At 42.3% G+C, this 16,949-nt stretch overlaps 1 protein-coding gene across 14 annotated transcripts in view; it reads left to right on the forward strand.

Annotated features, from left to right (window-relative positions):
• Positions 1-769: 769 nt before the first annotated feature.
• The window catches only part of LCORL (ligand dependent nuclear receptor corepressor like), a 201,461-nt gene continuing 185,281 nt past the window's right edge, over positions 770-16,949 (forward strand). For 10 of the 14 annotated variants that reach the window (XM_050947276.1, XM_050947272.1, XM_050947273.1 and 7 more), the window contains exon 1: positions 770-1,852. In XM_050947276.1, coding sequence (XP_050803233.1) covers positions 1,693-1,852 — 160 coding nt within the window. In that variant the 5' untranslated portion in view covers positions 770-1,692. Of the gene's footprint in view, positions 1,853-4,328; positions 4,407-16,949 lie in introns of all 14 variants that reach the window. The other 4 variants (XM_050947280.1, XM_050947284.1, XM_050947278.1 and 1 more) reach the window with 3 other exon arrangements.

Consider the following 16,949-nt stretch of genomic DNA (forward strand, 5'->3'; position numbering starts at 1 on the left):
AGTCAAAAGGCCAAGGCTGCCATTTAAGGAAGTTTGTTGTAGAAGACTGATCAGTAGCTTGGAAACTCTTGAAAACCTCTAGCCTTGTCACTAGCTAGAAGTGATGGGGTGGGTGAGGTAATATATTGTATTGGATCAACTTCTGTTGATGAGCCATACATAGCTCTTCTTCATGGCTAGAACTGCACTCCATGCTACCTGGATGTGTGATTTTGGGAAAGTCAGCGAGAGAGAGAATTATGATGCTTCTTCCTCTCATAGTGCTATGTCAGGATTGGCATTGGGATAAGGGTGAAGTTCGCTCTCTACCAGTGCTGTGACCAGTTAAGAGGTGGTTGTAGGGGAATGGTGACAGTTCTCTCTCTCACTTTCATGTGCAGTGGATAGGACAGATGTAGTTGTGGGTGAAGAGGGAGATTTCCTCTCTCAGGGCTAAATTAAGGCATAGGTAACATAGGGGTGGGTGGCAGTATAGCTCCATGACTAAACTCTTAGCTCCCAGAGTCGCGATTATGTCAAAAATCTCAGCTCTCATCTAAAAAAGTAAGTTTCTAGCCCTCATGGTTGCAAAGCAATGCATGAAAATGAGACCAGAGTGTAACTGATGTTGTGATGGCTACCTGAATCTGCATAGAGCCTGAAACAAGAGCTCTGGGAGATGTAAACTGTTCCATGTATATCAATGAGGCATTAACTGCAAGACCCATTGTACTGGAGGGCCTCACCAACATGCCAACTGTGATCTCTATGTGGCAGGAGTGCAGTGGGTTTGGTCCGCCCATCCAATCAGATATAACTCAGAGGCTATGGTAACTAGTAGAGTCCTCCAATTGCTTCTCCCATGATGGAGGTGGAAATGAAGCCCCCTGATTTTTCTGGGTTGTGGGGGGAGATTACTCCATGACACACTCTCTGGGAGCCCTCTCCCTTACACCATCTTCCCAAACAAGCCGAGGAAAAGCTGTGAGAAAGGTCCTGTGTCCAGAGTCTGGGATTACTTTAATCTGGCTCTACTTTCTCCCAGCAATGGGGATAGGGCAGGGAAGGATGCCAGCTCACGCTCTCTTGGTGCTGGGGGATAGGGCTGGGTGCAGCTGTGTGAGACACTTGTCAGATGCCCATTATCATGGTATCAGACCCCATTATTAACCCTCACTGTTACCTTGGTAGCAGCCAATCTCACATGGTGGCTCCAGGGCTGGGTACCAACCCCACGCGACCCAGCCGTCCACAGGTGGAGAGGGGGAAGGGCTGAGATACGGACTACCGCTCCCGAGGGGCAATGCTGCCGGCTCTCTGCGTTGGGCTCGGGCCGGTGGCGTGGTGCCTTCTGGGATTCGTAGTCCACGGGCAACCAAGGGGGCCCACTTTACATCCAGTTGCCAAAGCAGCCCAATAATTTGGACAAAGTTTGGACACAGCCACAACTGGTGCAGACACTTCTTCGGCCCCGCCCGGCCCCACCGAGAAGGGTCAGAGGAGCCTTGGCTGCTACTTGGTGTGAGGAGGCTTCGACCCGCCTCCTCACTTCGTCTGGACAGAGGAAGGGACGCATGTCAATCACCATCCCAAACACCGCCAGGCGGTGCGCGCTCCCCTCCCCCCGGCTGCCGCTGAGGGGGAGGCGCGGGCACACGATCTTCTGGTGGCGCGCGCTCGTATGTAAATGAGCGGGCGTGAGGTCAGAGGCAGATGAAAAAGGAAACAGACAGAATGGCCGCCGCGGGTCCCGCTCCTCCTGCTGCTGCCGTCTCCTCCTCCCCTCAGTGCCGGAGCCCTCGCTGCACGGCGGAGCGCAGGGGAGTCCGCCGAGAACTCGACTCCTGGCGGCACCGCCTCATGCACTGTGTGGGTAAGAGAGGGGAGATTCCTCTGCCGCGGGAGAGCGGGGTCGGGGGAGGCGGGGACCGAGCCCGGGTTTCTGGTAGCGTTGGTGGAGGAGCGGCTCAACAGTCTTTCCCGGCGGGCGGAAGCGGCGCCCCAGGGTCTCTGCCCAGGAGATGGGGAAAGGTCTGCAGCCCTGGGCTCCTCCGCGCGGCGCGGGAGGAGCGCGTAGCGAGTCCCGTTGGGGCCGATCTCGGCGGGATGGGAAAGACAGGCGGGCCCTTTCTCGTTTCGGGTCCTTTTGTCTAGGCGCGTCTTCTCGCTTGTGCGAGGAGCACCGGCTGCCCCCTCCTCCCCACCAGGACTGTGTGTGGGGGGAATGGGATCCGGGTGTGTTTGCGCCTTTAAGAAGGAGCAGCTCCTGCACTGACGGTTGGGATTTGAAGTTTTCCCTTCCCCCCCTTGGAAGTTGTCATGGCGACGGCAGTTCTCCCCCGCACTCCCTCCCCCTTCCCCCCAGCCTGTCCTGAGGCTCTCGTGCAGTTCCCCATGTGTCATGTGACTCCCCGAGGGCCCAGGGGGAGGCAGGTCTGGGTGCCTTTCAAACTTCTTCGCGCTGACATCCCCACAAGGGGGGAGAGCACCAGAGAGCCGCCCCTGCTTTAACACCCTGTCTCGGCCTGCGGGGGAGTCCGTCGATGCCCAGCCACGCTGGGCGGCTGCTGCTGGATGGATGGATGGATACCTGTGACTGGAGACCGCTTCTAGGTGCGGGAAGGGGATTTGTTCAGTCGTTTGGTGAATGTATGAGATAATAGAGAGTGACTCTGTCCTCTTCCTTATTTATTATATGAGCTATCATATTGATTGATCTCTGAATAGACTTTTTTTTTTTGGTAGTCGCCTGCTTATTGGTGAATATTTAGGCATGGGGGAGTGTTCATTTGTATTGTCCACACTGAGATCTTGCTTGTCAGGGAGACAGGTAAAACAAGCAGTCTTTAAATGGCATAGCAGATTCTTTACTCTGTTTGCATTCATCTCCCCAGTGACTGAGCCATGAAAACACACCTGGATAACTGAGATGATAGGCTTGAATTCACATAGCATTTTTGTGTATCTGAGACCAAGATTGAAGTATGAATTAAATATCTGATATATATACTTTACATGAAGACTGTCTTCTGCATTGCAAAGAATTGTCTCCATAACCTTGTAGCCCTCTGACTTAAGTTTCTTTAAAAGTAAATTGTAAATCATCCTGATCTGTTGGTGTTAGTACATGAAAAATATATTCTTTCAAGTGAAATATTTTCTTTTGAAGGGTGTGTGTGGGGCTGTTTGTTTCCCCACTGCAAAATTACAGCATTGGTTATAGAAAAAAAAAAACAAGTGGTTAAAAAACAAACTTTTTTTCTTTTGTGGTAGGAAAATAAAACCCAGTGTCATTAGGATTTAAGGTGAGTTGTAGTTCAGTGGGCTACTTAAATATGGTACTGGGGGAAAACTTGGGTATGTGTCATCCTTCTGTTCAGACTTAATACTCATCATCTTCTAATTATATCAGATGGCCTAAATTCAAAATTATATCTTCATGACAGGATCCAATACAAGGTGAAGGCTGGTGAGAGGAAAACCTCACATGATAGCACACTCCTGTCCCAGCAAAATGAATATAGAAACTTGTGAAATTAAAATGCAGTTTGAACACTTTTTTTTTTTAAATCTGTTTGTCAAGTTTGCTCTAATATTCACTCAACTTCATATGAAGTTGTCTGTGATTTTATTTTAAGAGCTTGTTGGTTCACTTAAAAAAAAAAATTTCTAGCAACATTGTTTTATTTTCAGTTCAGTTTGATTACACAGATACAGAATAACCAAAATTCCGTTACTTTGCCAATACCTTACTTTTCTCTCTTTTGTAATTTTTCCCTGCTCTTATAGTAAACTTTTTTTTTTTTTTTTTTTTTTTTTTCCAACACTGCATTCGTGCCTGGTTTGTCCTCCCTATGCTGGTGCAGCAAATCCCTACCCTATTGTATTTAAAAAGCACTTTTGCCAGGCCCTTTGTTTTAATGCTGTCAGTGTGCTGTGGTTCACTAAATGCAAAACTAAAACATAACTACTGAACTTCTAAATAGATTCTACCATGTTGTCACTTAGTGCTGTGTGTTTGCTTCTACCTTTGTCTCAAATTATAGATTTAGGGTAGAGATTTTGTTCTTTACAGTGCTGAACACACTGTTGATATTGAACTATTAGTAATTGTACATATCCCTTTACAACTGCTAAGGAGGAAGTACATTGCTATAGGGTTAATGATTAGTCACAATCCCTCAGGTAGGTACTCTTATGTGAGCTTTTTGAGGAGTTCTTAGCTAAGAGAGAAAGCATTAACAAAATGACAGGAAAGTAGATGAGCAGGAGCATAGAAATCCTTTCAGGCTTTTGCTACTTTTTGAAACCTCATGGACTTTGGTTCAATAAATTATCTTGCCTATTAGGTGAAACCATCAATTTGATAGTTGGAGTTTTCTTCTGGCAATGAAGATTTCTTCAGAGATTGAAAGGCTCAAATGCTGGTAAGAACGGGGAATAACAGCATATGAAAGGTAGAACAAAACAGCTAGGTTAACTCATTCATATATGTCATGTTATTGGGTGGTCATGTGGAGGAGGAGGGAAATCTGGGTTCTTAAACAAATCTAGCAGTTCATTTCTAACTCTGAGATAGAACCATTTTGTGTCTGATATCTCACAATTTATTGATGACAAACTTGGTCACTAGCATCTCTGAGATCCTCAAGTGAAAAGCCCAACACAGTGCTTTGGACGAATTATTTCAGTGTTACATTTATCTTTCTAAGATGGAGAATCATGCTAATTTTATAGGAAGAATAAACTGAGTCACAGTCTCAAGGGATTTTATCTAACAGACCAAAACTTGGTGTTGCCATCCTAGGTTATATTGAATACTGTCATTCATTTCAACAAATGACTACTTGAAAAATAAGGCACTGTTCAGTGCAAAGTTAGAGGACAGAATCAAACTCTGTTTCTTTCATTAGTGAACAGTTGGACATAATCTTATATGTGAGTTTTTTGGTATAAATATTTAAGAGTTTGAGAAACTGAAGAAGTGATGCAATTTTAAATGAAAATACCAGAACATTTAGAGTCTTGACTAACATTTCTCACCTTAAACTGGAGTGATTGAAAATCTAAACTGGTTTGGTAGCAGTTCTTGAAGGATGTAGACTCAGAAGAAATCTCTTTTCAACTGAGAGAGAGATTCTGCATAGGCATATATCAGAATGCTTGCAGAAAAGGTCTGTTATCTTTTTGAATAAAAATTTTATAACATTGATTCATTCCTAATTGCATTCCACTGACTTGAGGGGGTTTGATAATTTTATAGCTTTCTGAGCATGGAGCTATTAAACTGAGGTTTCATGTACCATATTCCCCCTCCATTTATTTATTTTATTTTAAATAGGTCTAATGCTAGCAGTACTAACTTAGTAAAGGGAAGTATGGCTCCTTTTAGCCTGGGAGGCATTCCTTTTTGAAGTCTCCAAGGTACAGTGTTTAATGGTCACTTACTATCAATACATTAAATCCAATTATATGAAATTGTTAGGGGCACAGTTTTGATGGGGAACAGGCACCCACAGATGTCGAACTTTTTACTTGGAATTGCAGGTCTTCATTACCTCTTGGGATTATTCACCAAAGGAGCAAATGTGGGTAATTTTGATATGAAATTTTAAGGCTGGATTTCTAACATGCAGTTAAGTAGTTTCTTAAAATAACAGTGTGAATGACTTTTAGGACCATACTTTAGGTTTCATTGAAGTTAAGATTGACACTTTCCTTTATAAGACTCTGCTTTTATTTGCTTATAACTTTGCCAAATAGCCACTGAGGTTGAAATTTTCATGCTGGGTGTCTGTCTCAGGCTCAATTTTTTGGAATTTTCAGCTAAAAAAAGAGATTAAGGAGTTTTATTTTGCCCTTGATGGTGTGTGGGGTTTGTGTGGTGTGTGGTTTTGTTTGTCTTTGTTTGTTTTTGTTTGTTTGTTCTTACCACTTCTGTTAAGTTCTAGTGCCTCCATGTTTTGGAGCAGGGACTTGACATTTGGCAGATGAGTTGCCCTCATGCCAGTCATGAAAATTTACCTAAATTTGGCCAGACTGTAAACCTCTAAAATTACAGTTGACACAAGATTGGTAGAAGTTTTACATGTAAATTCTGATTTCATGTGCATTGATCATGCTTCATCCCCAAAGGGCTCCTAATGACGACTGAGCTATGCATGCTCCATCGTGGGGCAGCAGGGACTGAGCAAGACTTTCTCTGCAGTTGCTCTTCCCAGTTGCTGTGGGCAGCTGGGCATTGAAGGTGAAAGCAAGGATTTTGTGTCTCTTGTCCTGTGTCCCTCCATTATTGTCCAGGTAGCATGGACAAAAAGATGCTGGAACCAGTCTGACTGAAATGCAGTGGAGAGGTGCTGGGAGGGGCTGAGATGGAGGGAAGATATGATCAGAGGTGGGATAATGATAACAGGGTGGGGGTAGACAGATTTATAACCACTAGAGTGCACTCTTCTTCAGAACCTTGAATTTTAGCCAGATTTCTAGAATCTCAACATTCCTTTGCTGTCTAGTATGTATAGATACTAAACCCACTGAAGTGCATATGTCATCCCTCCCTAGGGGCATGTCCACTTGGATAGCAATATTTTACTTTCCATTAAGCTAATGGAGTTACTAGTGGTAGAGGTCTGCACTGTGGATTTAAAGGCCCCAACCTTTCTGATGACGTATGCGGAGGTCAGTGTGGTTCCACATGGTGGAATTTGTTTCTTCAGTTTGCTTTTTAAAAAAAAAACCCTAGGAAATTACATACAAAAAAGTTAAGACTGTTACATGAATAGTTTTTAATTTTGAAACTCTCACTTTTGAGTGCTTGACTTCAGAGTCTTAATTTTTTTTAATATGTAGTTCTTGTATGTAATTTAATATAGGTTAAATAAAACCTGATATAAACAGAAGTATCTGCATATTTCCTTATAAAAATACTTTGCCACTGTAATATTTGAACTGTAGCTTAGTTAATCCACATAATCTGTTAATGTTAGAATCAGAATGAAACTTCTTATTTCAGAGGGTCTCCAACATTTTCAACGTATGGCCTACTTCTCCCTTCATTTGTTATGAGATAGACTACCTTTTCTCCCAGTTGCTATCACACAGCATCCATGAGACAATGATAGAAATTACTTATCTGGAAAAGTAATATTAGGAAAATATGCTCATGTGTTTAACTGTCCTCGGAGGGAACAATCTTTTTATCCTCTTCATTTTTTTTGGTGGAAGAGGAATCATACTGTCTTTTTATTCTTCACACCATCCTCCTCTCCCATGAGTTCTATTTCCCTCAGTTGGAATAAAGGGAGTAGTCAGCACCACTTGACTAGCCAGCCTTCTGTGGACCATCGCTGGTTCAGGGACCTCAGTTTGGCAACCCTGGTTAGTATGTTCTTGATTTCCAAAATGAAATGTTTAGTTACATTTTCGCTATTTATGCTTCATTTACTCGACTTCTAAAATTTGAAAGGGAGACTATCTGTTTAAACAATATCTGTATGTTTCTCTTAAAAAATTACCTTTGTTAATAAAACCTTAACTTTCTAAGATCCCAATTTATTAACTTTTCCCACTTACCTCAATTTAAATGATAAATACAGAATATTCACTTCAATTTTTTCTTGTCAATTTTATTTTCTGATTGGTTTGAAAGCATTTATGTGTAGGATGTTTAAATCAGATTCCAAGGATTTGGGCGCTTTCTTTTCTTATATTATTGAAAAGTTTTGGTGAAAAAATGGGTTTTGAATTTTGTCTTAATGGGGATCCATGATGCTTTTATGGAAGACTATTCCATCACTGTGGGCTGGCTGTTGGAGGAAATTTGTCTCTTGCCTCCATGTTGTCCTTGACAATGTGTCCCTCTTCAGTGCGTTTGTCATGGTGGTTTATCTCAATCAAGACTTTTTTCTGAAGTCCAGCATTTTTGTGGTATCACCACCTTTTATAGTTCCTTAGCACTCCTGTAAATTTTCATACACAGTTCCTTCCAACAATGCAGAGTTGTTTTAAACCACTATTGTGATTTACTCGGAGCATGTGTAGACTATATCATTGTATCCTGCCCCTAGTCACTCAGCTCTTGTGCAGTGCCTGTATGGACAGGAAATGCAAACCTTGCAGCTGCAGCAGTGTAATTAGTCCTCCCAGTGTAATTCCCTTATGCTCTTGCTCACCCATTAGTGACAGCTTTGGTAGTTCAGTGCTATCTGTCAAGCCACTCACCAACAGCCTGTATGCAGGAAAGCACTCAATGTAGTGTGTGGCTGCTTTGAACAATTTTCTTCCCTTGCCACTCCAGCCTTCAGAGCAGCAGGGGAGGATACAGAGATAATAAAATGAAATAAAACTCCTGCATTTTAAAAGATATTGACTTTCTTGTCTCCCCAGATTCATTTGAGAAACCCAAGAAAAAATAAATGGCTGGTTAGACAAGCATTGCTCGTGCTTTGTTGGGGATTGCTACAGCAGGCCAGTGCTGCCTCAGCATGATCTGCCGCTCCTGAGATGAGGGAAAAACAGAAAGGATCATATAATTTGAAATATACACAGGCAGGGGTATCACTATACCCCCTCATATCCTCAGATAATTCTTCTGCCTCTCCATGGTGCTCCAGGGTCTACTTGTCTCTCCTCCCTCCCCTCCCCCCACCGCCCCATGAAGTGGTACATTACCCAGTGTCCTCACTGATGTGATTGGATGTCCTACCTTTGCACTATTCTTGTCTGCTTCTAAAAAGAAACCCTTACTTTAATTAGAAAACAATATAATGTTAAATTTCTAGTTTTCTTTTACTATTAAATAAGTGGAAGAGAATAAAATCAGGTTCCTTGCCAACTTGAATGCTACCACCTCACACATGGCTGTGCTCATCAAAATACATTGACTCTCCACTCATATCCAGTGTCTAATTGGCTGCAGGTACACTGAGAGCTTAGTGGCCTTCCTGCATGGAAACTGCCAGTGTAGGGGAATAGGAGATGTATCTCTGGTTATAACGATCATTCTTCATGAATGATCCTTATGCAGGACAGAACTGTTTGAGGCAGGCAATCAAACAGAGCAATGGTGTGAACAAGTCTGAAGAACAATTAACAGACCATGCCATACTTGCAGGGAGTGCTGTGTGTGCACCCTTTGCACTCAAAACAGTATGACTTTTGTGTGGATATACACTGCCAGTAAACTCTCACTGGTGCAAATTATAGTGTTAAATTATGTAGTGTAGATAAGGTTAGAGATCATCTTGTAAGTACTCGTTTTGTGCCTAGAAGCCTGTGGTTATGAACAATTCATACTTGTGTATATTCCAAGAAACTAGTGGTATACGTAAAAATCTGGGCTAACATATTTTGAACTTCCTTGCTGTTAACTTGTTAGGCCACTATAACTATTCATATTTATGTGGTGTAGCTTACTTCACTAACAAATAAATGTTAATGTGGTGTTAGGTTGCCTGGTGCTATCTTATGCTTTTCCAGAAGTTGAAGGGTAACTAAACGGAATCCTCTGAAAACCAGCAACTATGAAGTTAAGGTAATGTCTCCCATCACACTCCCACAAAATCTTGACTCTGCCTTTCTGGAATTGGCAATATGCACTTGGTCCAAAGCAAACCCATCCTATTCCTAACAAAATCTGCCATTTTCTGTGTTGTACTGTTATGTTCAATACAATTCTAAACTATCATTCCACTTAGTACACTCTAACTGACCCTCTCGGTTAGGTAGAACTGTATCAATTCAGGGATTGCTTGCAGCAAGTGGCCAGAGCTTGCACTGGTTTCTGAGGAGAAGTGCAGGTGCAGCTGCAGCTAGAGGAATCAGAAATCCCCTGTTTTCTGGGCTGAATAGATCATCACAATGGCCTCCTTGCCTCTGAAATCAAGGAATATGTGAAAGAGTTCTAAGAATGATTAGCATTTCAAGGCCTCTAGAAAAACTGTTACTGTCACCTTCAGAGGCTGACATTTCATTAGGTATGTCAAGAAGAAAGGAGAATGTAGTCACTTCATCGTATTCAAATACACTTTTGCAGACTGAGACAACAAGAACTCCTCGTCTGCATTGGCATTCATACACTGCCATGCCCTCTCCGCTGCACTATTGCTCTGGAGAATTCTAGCCGCTTATTGGCACACAGTGCACCAATCAGGTAACACAAGGTGATGTCCCAGACAGATAAACAAGTGTTAACATCTGGCAAGTCTTCGGTGTTTATGGGAAGTAATCAAGTGTAGGTCCGGCTCTAGTTATCCTGTCTTTACTAATCCGCACCTAAATTTGACCTTTATGACAGGGTGGATTTGATTTAAATCACTAGTTAGGAAGACTCAGTTTAATCATGGATTTCTACATAGAAGTACATTCTTGTTGGTTGTTAAACCTTAATATATTTCTTCACAACTCAGATATAGGTTTCATTTTTAGAAGGTACACACTATACATTTTTAAAGTGATTTTTTTAAAAAAATTTTCAGATTAGTTTTACAGCTAAATCAGAAAATGAATGATTGTTGGGTTATTTCATTTACCAAAGGTAATGGAAGCAAATATTTATGAAGTCATTGGGAGATAGTTCATCTCCAATTCAAAAGGTTAATCATTAATATTTGGAGGATTTGCTTGCCATGCTGTATTAGGAGGAGAACATCACCAGACAGACATTTAAATTGTTTCATTTAACTAAAACAATGTTATGTATTCTGGATTTTTTCTTCAATAGCAAACATATAATATTTTAATAAAACAGGTATATGAATTTTTGAATTTGGTTCAACATTCAATTTTTAAAATTAGGTTTGTTTTTGTTAAATGTTTTTAATTTAAAAATTAAATGAAATATGTTTTTAAAAACAACAAAAATTCAATTGTCAGCCAGGTCAACATGAAAAACTTAAAATACTGGCTTCTGCAGCTAACTCAGTCATCTTCACCTTCATTTTTCTGTTTACTCATAATCTGGAAAAGAGAAACAAGCTTTCCTGCTTTTTCAGGTCCCAAACGATTTCTCAATTTGGAATGAATTAGTCCAAAGGAAGAAAATAATTTTTTTTTCTACACTGGCAGAATAAGCTACTGCAGTTAAAAGTGAGATTATCACTTCAACAGTCTCTGAATCCAAGTGCTTAGGAGTTTGGCTACACTTGCAGCTGTACAGCACTGGGAGTTACAGCTGTCTTTGTACAGCTGTGTAGGGAAAGCTTTGCAGTGTGGCCACACTGACAGTACCAGCGCTGCAATGTGGCAACATTTGCAGCTTTTGCAGCGGTGTTGGAAGTGGTGCATTATGGGCAGCTATCCCAGCATTCAAGTGGCTGCAACGTGCTTTTCAAAAGAGGGGGGTGGGGTGGAGTGTGACAGGGAGCATAGGGGAGACAGAGTGGATTTTTGGAGCTGACACTGTGTCAGCTCCCTGGCTTGCAAGTTCTAAGGACTTGAAGATACACAGCACCAGCCTTCAATCATTTTAAAAGTTTCGATCCCTTCTCCCACCCCTCTCTCATTCACTAAATGCAAATAGCCTTCAGACCAGATAAGCAGCTGCTCTAAAATAGACCTCCCCGTCCCCCACTCCGGGCTGCTTCTCTCCTCAAGCAAACACTAGGGGATTCCCCCCTCCCTGCCTCTGCTCGAGCAAACAGGAGCTGTGTTTCTCTTTTAGATAAGCAGCTCCGGGAGCCCCGAGTTCACAACAAAACAAAGAGAGGCATCACAACAAAATGGTGTGTTGTAAACAAGACACGAGAAGTCATTCTTCTGCTTTACTCTGCGCTGGTTAGGCCTCAACTGGAGTATTGTGTCCAGTTCTGGGCACCGCATTTCAAGAAAGATGTGGAGAAATTGGAGAGGGTCCAGAGAAGAGCAACAAGAATGATTAAAGGTCTTGAGAACATGAACTATGAAGGAAGGCTGAAGGAACTGGGTTTCTTTAGTTTGGAAAAGAGAAGACTGAGAGGGGACATGATAGCAGTTTTCAGGTATCTAAAAGGGTGTCGTCAGGAGGAGGGAGAAAACCTGTTCACCTTAGCCTCCAATGATAGAACAAAAAGCAATGGGCTTAAAACTGCAGCAAGGGAGATTTCGGTTGGACATTAGGAAAAAGTTCCTAACTGTCAGGGTAGTTAAACACTGGAATAGATTGCCTAGGGAAGTTGTGGAATCTCATCTCTGGAGATATTTAAGCGTAGGTTAGATAAATGTCTATTAGGGATGGTCTAGACAGTATTTGGTCCTGCCATGAGGGCAGGGGACTGGACTCGATGACCTCTCGAGGTCCCTTCCAGTCCTAGAGTCTGAGTCTGAGTGTTATGTTTACTTAAAAAGCATTATGGGAAAGATCCGGAGGTCAGTTACAGTGTAGTAAGATTAATCACTGTTTACACTGGCACCCCAGCGCTGCAAGAGCAGCGCTATAGTCATTATTCCCCAGGCCGAGGTGGAGTGCAGCCAGCACTGTTGCCAGGGAGATACTGTGCTGTATGTGCCTTGCCAGTGTGGACAGGGAGTAAGTTACAGTGCTGTAAAGCCACCACCAGCGCTGTAACTCAAGTGTAGCCAAGCCCTAGGTGACTTCCTCCAATTCACTAGTGTGACTTCCTTTAAAACATCATCAGTAAACATATATTTCTTGAATGGTTCACCCTTAACTCTGAAGTTTATTATAGTTGGCATTACAGAGGGATGATTGCTGGATGTCCATGTCATATCCAACTCCTCTTCAGCAGTTAAGATTTGACCCTGATACCAAGTACTGTGAATATTTGCAAGAAAATGAGCTGGAGATAGTGCTTGTCCCATTTGTTTTTTTTAATGTTCTAACTTAACTCTGTCATTGCATATTTCTCTTTTTAAGATCTCACTCAGTTCCTTCCAAATTTCAACAGCGTCAGCAATAAAACAGCTATTTCCCTGCATTTTGTTCAAGGCTACAGAAATAGGCTTCAGGGTACTCTGCATATGTTTAACATTTTTCTTAAGCCCAATGTTGAGAACTTTGGCTGTGACAGTGCCATCTATTTTTTCATGATTTTGTTCAAAAACTGTCATCGGATTAGGCCAGTTCTTGATATAGTGCTCAAAACAGTCCACTACTGAGTTCCATTGCACATCCTGTGGGAGAGTTAGCTTGATTCCTCCCACGTTTTTTCAGAGCAGCTGCTGCAAAGTGGTTGTTATGGAAGTATTTTGCAATTGTAAGAACATTAGCTTTTATTTCTGGAATACTGAAGTCTTTGGCTAGGAAGTGCATCAAATGAGCACTGCAACCGTATGTTGTTAGCTTGGGACTCTTATAATTTTCTTCTCATCTTGGATACATTTGCAGCATTGTCTGTGACCAAGCTGCGTACTAGACATTTTAATTTTTTTTTCAGTTTGTTATAGCTTTTGCTGCTGCTGCTGCTTTTAAGTATTCTGCTGGATGCATTTCCTGATGTACCAGTTCTTTCTGTAAAGAAGACATTCCCTGCCCCCTTCTGTTGTCACACAAGCACATAAAACGGAATCATTGTGAACATTGCTCCACCCATCAGGACTCAGGTTAACAATTTCACTCTCTAGCCCTTTTGCACACTGCTCAATTTCTCTTTCATAGACTTTATCCAGCAATTTGCCTGCGACATCTGCTCTGTTGGATGGACTGTATCTTGGTCTTAATGACTGAACCCTACAGAAAGGAGAGTTGGTTGCATAAACAAACTGGGCAATTTTTTCATCATTACCTCTTTTTGTAATCTGCTGGTTCTTCTCACAAACTTAACTATGGCTGTTTTCTGGATGATGGATTTTTTTTTTTTTTTTTTGGTAACAGGTGATATACGGTGGCTAATGTGACATACATGATGTGACTGAACACTATCATTGGCAGATAATTCTGAAACTATAGAAAATGATGATCTTACTCATAGGTCAGAAGGGACCAATATGATCATCTAGTCTGACCTCCTGCCCAAGGCAGGCCACAGAACCCCACCCATCCAATTTTATAACAACCCCTAACCCAGGACCAAGTTATTGAAATCCTCAAAATTGGTTTGAAGACCTCAAGCTGCAGAGAATCCACCAGCAAGCGACCCGTGCCCCACGCTTGAAGGTGGATAGTCTTCAGAATCCTGTACATTGAGGATGGAGTCTCCTAAACAAAATAAGTCAATGCAGTTATTTATTTACTACCATTTTGCTCATTTAGTATTACTCATTGCATTCACTGACACTCAGTACTACTTTAAAGGTGAAATTGTAAAAGAAAGATCTGCCTATTTCAGCTATTTTTTATCACAACTGCATCTAAAATCATAGTACCATAGAGTAACAATTGTTTTTTCCCCTCAAACATGAGAATTCAAGAATAGTCGAGAAGGAGGACAGGCAGTCCTTAAGAAAGAAGCATGAAATATAAAAAGTTTACCAACCTGAAGATCCTGCATGTTCAGACTTGTTCCTTTCATCTTCAACGCAGCTTCCTCCTGAGAAGGAACACTTCTCATGGTGGTGTTTCATTTGGGCATCCAGGCCGTGCATTTTTGTTGTGCTGTTTGCATTTTGCACGTGTGCCTGTCTTGCCCACAGGGAGAGGAACTTCACTAAAATATTCCCAAGCTGGGTGTCTCTTATGGGCTGCTGCCACTATAGGTTTTCCCTTTTTATGAGAGAGTGATATAGTAGACCCAAATCAATGAAGGCTAAACTTAGACTTCTGGAATATGCTGCTCAAACAGTCCTACTTTTGTTCTGCTGCCTGTCCCTCCTTTCTCACATTTATCTCCAGACTTCTTTTCCTTCTCCAGATCTATTCCGCCCCAACAATCTTCTTCTATTCATTGAACTTTTTGTAACTTTGCGCTTAGAGAGAGAGGTAAGGGATTTATTGTCCCTCTGCAAATTTGTGTACACAATAGGTTTGAGGTCTGTTGTTTCTCACCTCCGGAGACACAAATCCACAGTTTGAGAACTGCAAAACTAAATCTCTCTATTTGAATCTTCTAGACTGAGCACTGAGTCACATTGGGTAGATAGAAAGATTAACCTAATGTGACAGACCCAAGCCAATGGGGTACAGCAGTCTGGTAGAGGGCAAATATACTGGTCACTGGCTGAGTAGTTTTCTGTTCCCTGAGTGACCAGAGCAGGGGTTGCACTAGAGTCATCAGGAACCTGCTAGAACCAATTCAGTCAGACAAGCTGATTAGAACACCTGCAGCCAATCGAGGCAGGCTAATCAGGGCACCTGGGTTTAAAAAGGAGCTCACTCCAGTCAGGGAGGGGGGAGCCAGAGGAGAGGAAGTGCGTGTGAGGAGCTGGGAGCAAGAGGCACAAGGAGCTGAGAGGGTGTGCTGTTGGAGGACTAAGGAGTACAAGCATTATCAGACACCAGGAGGAAGGTCCTGTGGTGAGGATAAAGAGGGTGTTTGGAGGAGGCCATGGGGAAGTAGCCCAGGGAGTTGTAGCTGTCATGCAGCTGTTACAGGAGGCACTATAGACAGCTGCAATCCACAGGGCCCTGGGCTGGAACCCGGAGTAGAGGGTGGGCCTGGGTTCCCCCCAGACCTCTCAACTCCTGATCAGACACAGGAGGAGTTGACCCAGACTGTGGGGAAGGTCACTGAGGTGAGCAAATCTGCCAAATAAACACAGGACCCACCAAGGTAGAGGAGGAACTTTGTCACACTAAATAATCTATACAGAAGCCTCTAGAACCTGGTAAAATTGGGTCCCTAATCCATGAACTATTGGAACTCGTTTACAAAACTTTTTTCTTATACTATAGAATTAGAATTTAATCCCTATTACATGATAGGTTAGATATCTCATCATGGATCTTAATTAAAACTATGTTTTTATGTAGCTTTTTGAGGGGAAAAATACTTTCTATCCAAAAAATCTGATTTAAGTTGAAAAAAAAAATCCCGTGTGTGTGTATATATGTGTATGTATATTTTTAAAATCATTGATTTGTATCCACCCTGGGTTTTTGGTAATTTATCTGTGTGTTACTGAACTTCCCCAAGAGGCACACATCACTCGTATTACTGGCATAGGTGATAGAAATTTTTCCAAAATCTCTGAATTGGTTTTGGGTGCCATTGAATAGCTGAGCTCAGGGGCAGTCCAATAATATGCATTTTATGAGGGTCAGAGTCTTAATTTTTTCCACTAGCTCTGCCTCAAAAAAAAAAACAAAAAAACAAGAATCTAAACAATTTAAAAGCAAGTTGTTTTAGCTGCATCTCCTAAACTTGTACCACAAACTCTTTCCCAGCTACTGTTGCTCTATCATGGTTTTTTTGTTAGTCTGTCCATGCACATGGATTTTTTTAGAACAATTTGAATATTAAAATTCCTTTGAGCAAATGACCCCAAATCTGCATGCATCATTAGCCACCCCCTGGGCCCTGATGATGCACAAACATTTAAGGTAATCCAATTATGTATGTATGTAGATTGGCTGAACCTTGACTAAAGTGTGGCAGCAACCTTCCCCATAACATAAGCTGTGGAGATCTAAAAAATAGGAAGGTCAGGCTTTACATCAGGAGGAAGCAGGTACTTCTTGGGGAGGGTTAGAATTTGGTAAATGAGAACTTTTTACTGTAAAATAATCAGATGTGCAGTCTTTAAAAGATCATAAGCTGATGAGGGTAGCTTCCATGTCATTTAAAATCATCAAAAGTAAAATGCCCATTAGGCAAGGGTTCTCATACTTCATTGCACTGCGACCCCCTTCTGACAACAAAAATTACTACACGACCCCAAGGGTGGGTGGGGGTGGGCTGAAGCCTGCGCCTGCCTGAGTCCCACTGCTCCAGGTGGCGGGGGGGTGGGCCAAAAACCTGATTCCCTACCCCTTGGACAGGGGGCCCTGTAACCTGAGCCCCATCACCCAGGGTGTTAGGGCTCAGGCTTCAGCTTTGGCCCTGGGTCCCAACCAGTCTAACATTAGCCTTGGCGACCCTATTTAAATAGATTCCTGACCC

This window comes from Gopherus flavomarginatus, chromosome 3 (assembly GCF_025201925.1).
Source record: "Gopherus flavomarginatus isolate rGopFla2 chromosome 3, rGopFla2.mat.asm, whole genome shotgun sequence".
In the NCBI taxonomy this organism is placed as follows: domain Eukaryota; kingdom Metazoa; phylum Chordata; order Testudines; family Testudinidae; genus Gopherus; species Gopherus flavomarginatus.